The sequence below is a fragment of the Hipposideros armiger genome, unplaced genomic scaffold, assembly GCF_001890085.2.
Source record: "Hipposideros armiger isolate ML-2016 unplaced genomic scaffold, ASM189008v1 scaffold_2, whole genome shotgun sequence".
Taxonomy (NCBI): Eukaryota; Metazoa; Chordata; class Mammalia; order Chiroptera; family Hipposideridae; genus Hipposideros; species Hipposideros armiger.
In genome coordinates, this window is record NW_017731352.1 from 9,110,958 (window position 1) to 9,115,401 (window position 4,444).

Here is a 4,444-nt window from a genome sequence, read left to right on the forward strand (position 1 = left end):
GGCCTTTCAGGAAAGCAAGGTGAATAGTGCACATTGGGTGAAAACTAGAGAGCAGTTACATGTGAACATAAGATGATACGGGCTTACAATAAGGATGCAGGAAGTCAAGCTGGGATTACCCTCTAAGGTTGAAGCTGTGGTGCTGCCAGGTCGGGACTGCTGGCAGATGGCTTGGAGATTATATAATGCCACAAAGTTGAGAAACGAAGCAGTTGACTGAGAGGAGAGATCTGCCTGCTACTGAATCCAGAAGTAATTTTATTTGCAATTCTCTCATCTTTGCTGTAAACTGAGGAGCTCACCCTTATTTAGAATCTAAATTTTAGTCTATTTTTTATACCTTAAGGATAACTATACTACCACTTTGGTGGCCTTCATTACTTGAGGAAAGATGTATTATAATTTTAATCTTTTATGAATTGAGCATAGAGTTGGGAATATGGAGCCAGGGGAAAAGCTTTTTTGAACTAGAAATTTTAAAATTTATGAAATGTGTACCACATTTAAAAATATCATATATAGCTCTAAAAACTTAATTTAGAAATCTAAAAATGTTACTGATTTTCTGATCAAATTATTAGTACATCACATTAAATTTATAAGTTTATGGGTTAACTTAAAATTTACTAGTTGAACTAATTTTTAAACAGCTTTATTGCAGTGTGATTTACATACAATAAAATTCACCTGTTTTAATTACACAGTTGAGTTTGGGGCAAAGGTTCTATAGTCCTACATAGTCTCACTCACACAGTTCCATCACCCCAAAAGTTCTTGTGCATCTTTGCAGCCCCACCTGTCCCCAGGCAGTCACTGATCTACTTACTTTCTGTCACTATGATTTTGCCTTTTCTAGAAATTCAGACAGTATTCAACCTTTGGTGTATGGTGGCTTTTAGTTAGCATGTTGTCTTGAGTTTCTTCATTTTGTTGAGTGTATCAGTAATCCTTTTTTATTGCCAAGTACCAGTCCATTGTTTGGATAGATTGCATTTTGTTTATCCATTCACAGTTGATGGACATTTTGGTTGTTTTCAGTTTGGTGCTATTATGAATAATGTTTTTTGTTTTTTTATTTTTAGTTTGTCTTTTCTAATAATTTTTAATTGGGATATAATTCACATACCATAAAATTCCCCCTTTCAATGTTGGTTCTTTGCATATTTACAGAGTTGTACAACCATCATCACCGCCTTTATTTAAGGAGTCTGTATCCATCATGATTTTTCAGAGTTTCTGGATTACAGGACTTAGTTTAAGGAAATGCTTTTGTTGCTAACTTATCTCACTTTTTCTCTTGCAGGAAAGTTCACATCCTTGGCTCTTTCCAAAACATCAAGATGGCAAGAACTGCCATCTGCAACCTTATCCTGGGTAATAGCAGTTTATATCTTGGTGTTTTCTCTGTGAAGAAAAGAATAGGAAATCCAGGAACTCAAACCAGATTTGCAAGTCAATTGAGGGTGATGTTAAAGAGGCAAGGAGAGACTCCTAGGGATTGGCACACGTGGGCCTAAGAGAAAAAAAGTGGGAATCTTTTTATTTGGATTCCAGCTGTCTGCCTTCTAGAGAACAGAAAGGGTTTATTGGCTTATGTTGGTTAAATCTTTTCTGCCTTGATGAGGCGCGCAAAAAAGCCATTCCAAAATAGCAGCAGCAACACCATGTTTTAGGTTCAACAGAAAGGAAGCTGCTGATCAGCACCAGTCAACTTACTCTACTTAGATCCATTTCACAGAGGGCAGCGAAGTCAGTAAGTTCCGATAAAGGTTACAGAAGTGTAGCAGTTTGCTCCCAAAACACGGGCTTCTCTCTTGGTGCCCAGGTCTGACTGACTGGCTTCCTTTTGAAATATTTTGACAACTTGGTGGTTTTGGCTCTTAGGATTTAAAATGTTTTTTTTGGAGAATATTTGGGTATGGTCTCGTTAGGTCTTTTGTTGATTTAAGGTAGATCCAGTGGGAAATGCCCCTCCTCTTTTTAGAGTTTCGTAGACCATTTTCCATGTAGCTTTGAAGTATGTGAGTATATTTCTCTAGATAAGCTTTTTGGGTTTTTTTCCCTCTACAGGAAATCCTCCGTCAAAGGTTTATGGCAATATTCGAGCCGTGGCTAGCAGAGCAGCAGATCGATTCTGATTTCAATGCAGAGACTTTTTATGTTGTCCTTGGACTCTAGAGACAAAAAGACTTTACCCTCTACCAGTGGTCACAAGAAACCATGTGAAGAATTTTTCAGTCGCTGTAAGCCTCAGACCCTTCTTCAGTTCTCAGGCAGAAGCATACACAGAAAGGAAAAGTTTGATAATATTCACACTCAACAGCTTTAAGGATAGTTTAAATATCAAAATTTAGACCATTATTATACTCAGACATTAATACAATTTATCATTTTTTGTTTTTCGTTTTAAATCATGTAGCAGATTTGTATAGTTTCTAATTCTTTTATTTGGAGGGAAACTTGTTTATACAGTTCTGTATGAATTTATAAGTTATTTATAAATTTATAGCTTTTTATGAATTTGTAAACATTTCTTCTGAGTTGTAATTAAAGAATTGTCTCAGAAAACCTGTCTGAATCATGACCCTTAATACTGGGTGGTGTGTGACTGTTTTATAATCAGGTCATAAACAGCAGTTTGGCTATACTGTGTGAACTAAAAGGGCTAGTATTTGTACCTGTTTTGTAGTTTATAAAATTGAAGACCTTTATCACAAGGTTGACATGAGAAAAAGTTATTTTTCACATCAGTATATCATGGGAGTAGACATTACCAATAATGTTGGATCTATTTCTTCTAAGGTAGTGTAAATGAAATATGGTAAAAGAATGTTTTCACTCCTAAAAATGTTACGGTATCCTGCAAATGTAATTGCCTGTTTTAACTAGCATCTGCCTATTTAAATACCTGATTCAGTTTCTGCATTTTTTAAGTAAAAGGAATTCATTTCATTAAACATGTATGGTATCACATTTGCTTGTACATCTCTCAAACCCTTGACCAAAACTTGAACTTTACTGATGGGAAGATTAAAAAGTTCATGTAAACTTCTTTTTATAGGCTTGTTTCCTTTACTTCAGTTACATGTGCCACTGTCCCAAACCAGTATGTACTTTGTATAGGATTGGATATACTTACATATTGCAGTGGGACTCCAATGGGAAATTGCTGGGAACATTTCCCATCCAAAATAATTTTTTCCATTGGCAGCACAGCAGCACAGAGAGAGTATGGTGTGTGATGGTGCCAAATCTCTTCACTCATCTCTTTGGAAAAGGGGAATTTGTTGGGACTTTCTTGTTCTGGAGTCTGCACAGACTTCAGAAGGTACTTGCCCACCTGGTGATTTGCCCAGCAAGTCATATTCAAAATTGTGACTACTTCGGGAGTACTTTTCTGGGGAATGGGTCCACAGTTTTAATTAGGTTTTTCAAAACATTAGGACTGAAATGAGCCATTGCTAGGTAACCATAAATGTTATGGGTTGACTTTTAAGGAAATAGCATAATTTTGACTGGGAAACATGGGTTTTCTACCTTAAAGTCAAGTCATGTTTTGGTATTGTCTGAATTGACTTCCTTTTGAAGATTTCTTAGGTAGTTAGAACTATCGGTAACGCAAGTGAGTAAATATACGTGGTCTGACAATTAAGTTCGCAAACTCATCCTAGAAAAAGTGCTACATGCCTCATTGTTGAATATTACTATAGTCACCTTCGAAGTACTCCGCTTGGGAAGCTATGCACCGCCGCCAGCGCCTAGTACGCCCTTCAAAGCAATTTTGGAACTTTCTGGAAAGCCATCAGAGCTGTCATATTACCCTTGATGTCCTGAATGTCATCAAAATGTCTTCCTTTCAATATTTCCTTTATCTTTGGATAAGGAAAGAAACCAGTTGGGGCCAGATCAGGTGAGTAGGGAGTGTGTTCCAAGAGTGATTTCTTTACAGGCTAAAAACTCCCTCACAGACAGGGCCGTGCGAGCTGGTGCATTCTCGTGATGCAAGAGCCATGAATTGTTGGTGAAAAGTTCAGGTCGTCTAACTTTTTCACACAGCCTTTTCAAAGCACTTCCAAATAGTAAACTTGGTTAACTGTCGAGTTGGTACAAATTCATAATGAATAACCCCTCTAATATCAAAAAAGATTAGCAACGTCATTGCAACAAGTTTGCGAGCTTGTCAGACCTCGTATTTCTCTGGCAGCTGCAAAAATTTGGGGATGCTAAACTTGGATTTAGCACCTTGCGTTTTGGGCCCCTCCCTGATCAAGCATCTCTCCCCTCCCTGAGGGTGCAGTACTCCTTAGGGTTTTTTGTTTGTTTTTTAAGATTTTTATTGGGGAATTAGGGAAGGGGAACAGACAAGTTGCTGTCCTTTTTGTTCTTCAGTCTAGTTGTGGAGGACGTCGCTTCACTGGCCCATGTTGGTATTATCATTGCGCTC

At 37.5% G+C, this 4,444-nt stretch overlaps 1 protein-coding gene across 1 annotated transcript in view; it reads left to right on the forward strand.

Annotated features, from left to right (window-relative positions):
- PNO1 (partner of NOB1 homolog) overlaps window positions 1–3,052 on the forward strand; it is a 6,917-nt gene extending 3,865 nt beyond the window's left edge. Inside the window, exons 6-7 of the mRNA XM_019635654.1 lie at window positions 1,304–1,374; window positions 2,071–3,052. Of these exons, the coding sequence (XP_019491199.1) occupies window positions 1,304–1,374; window positions 2,071–2,138 (139 nt within the window). The 3' untranslated portion in view covers window positions 2,139–3,052. The remainder of the gene's footprint in view (window positions 1–1,303; window positions 1,375–2,070) is intronic.
- Window positions 3,053–4,444: the final 1,392 nt, after the last annotated feature.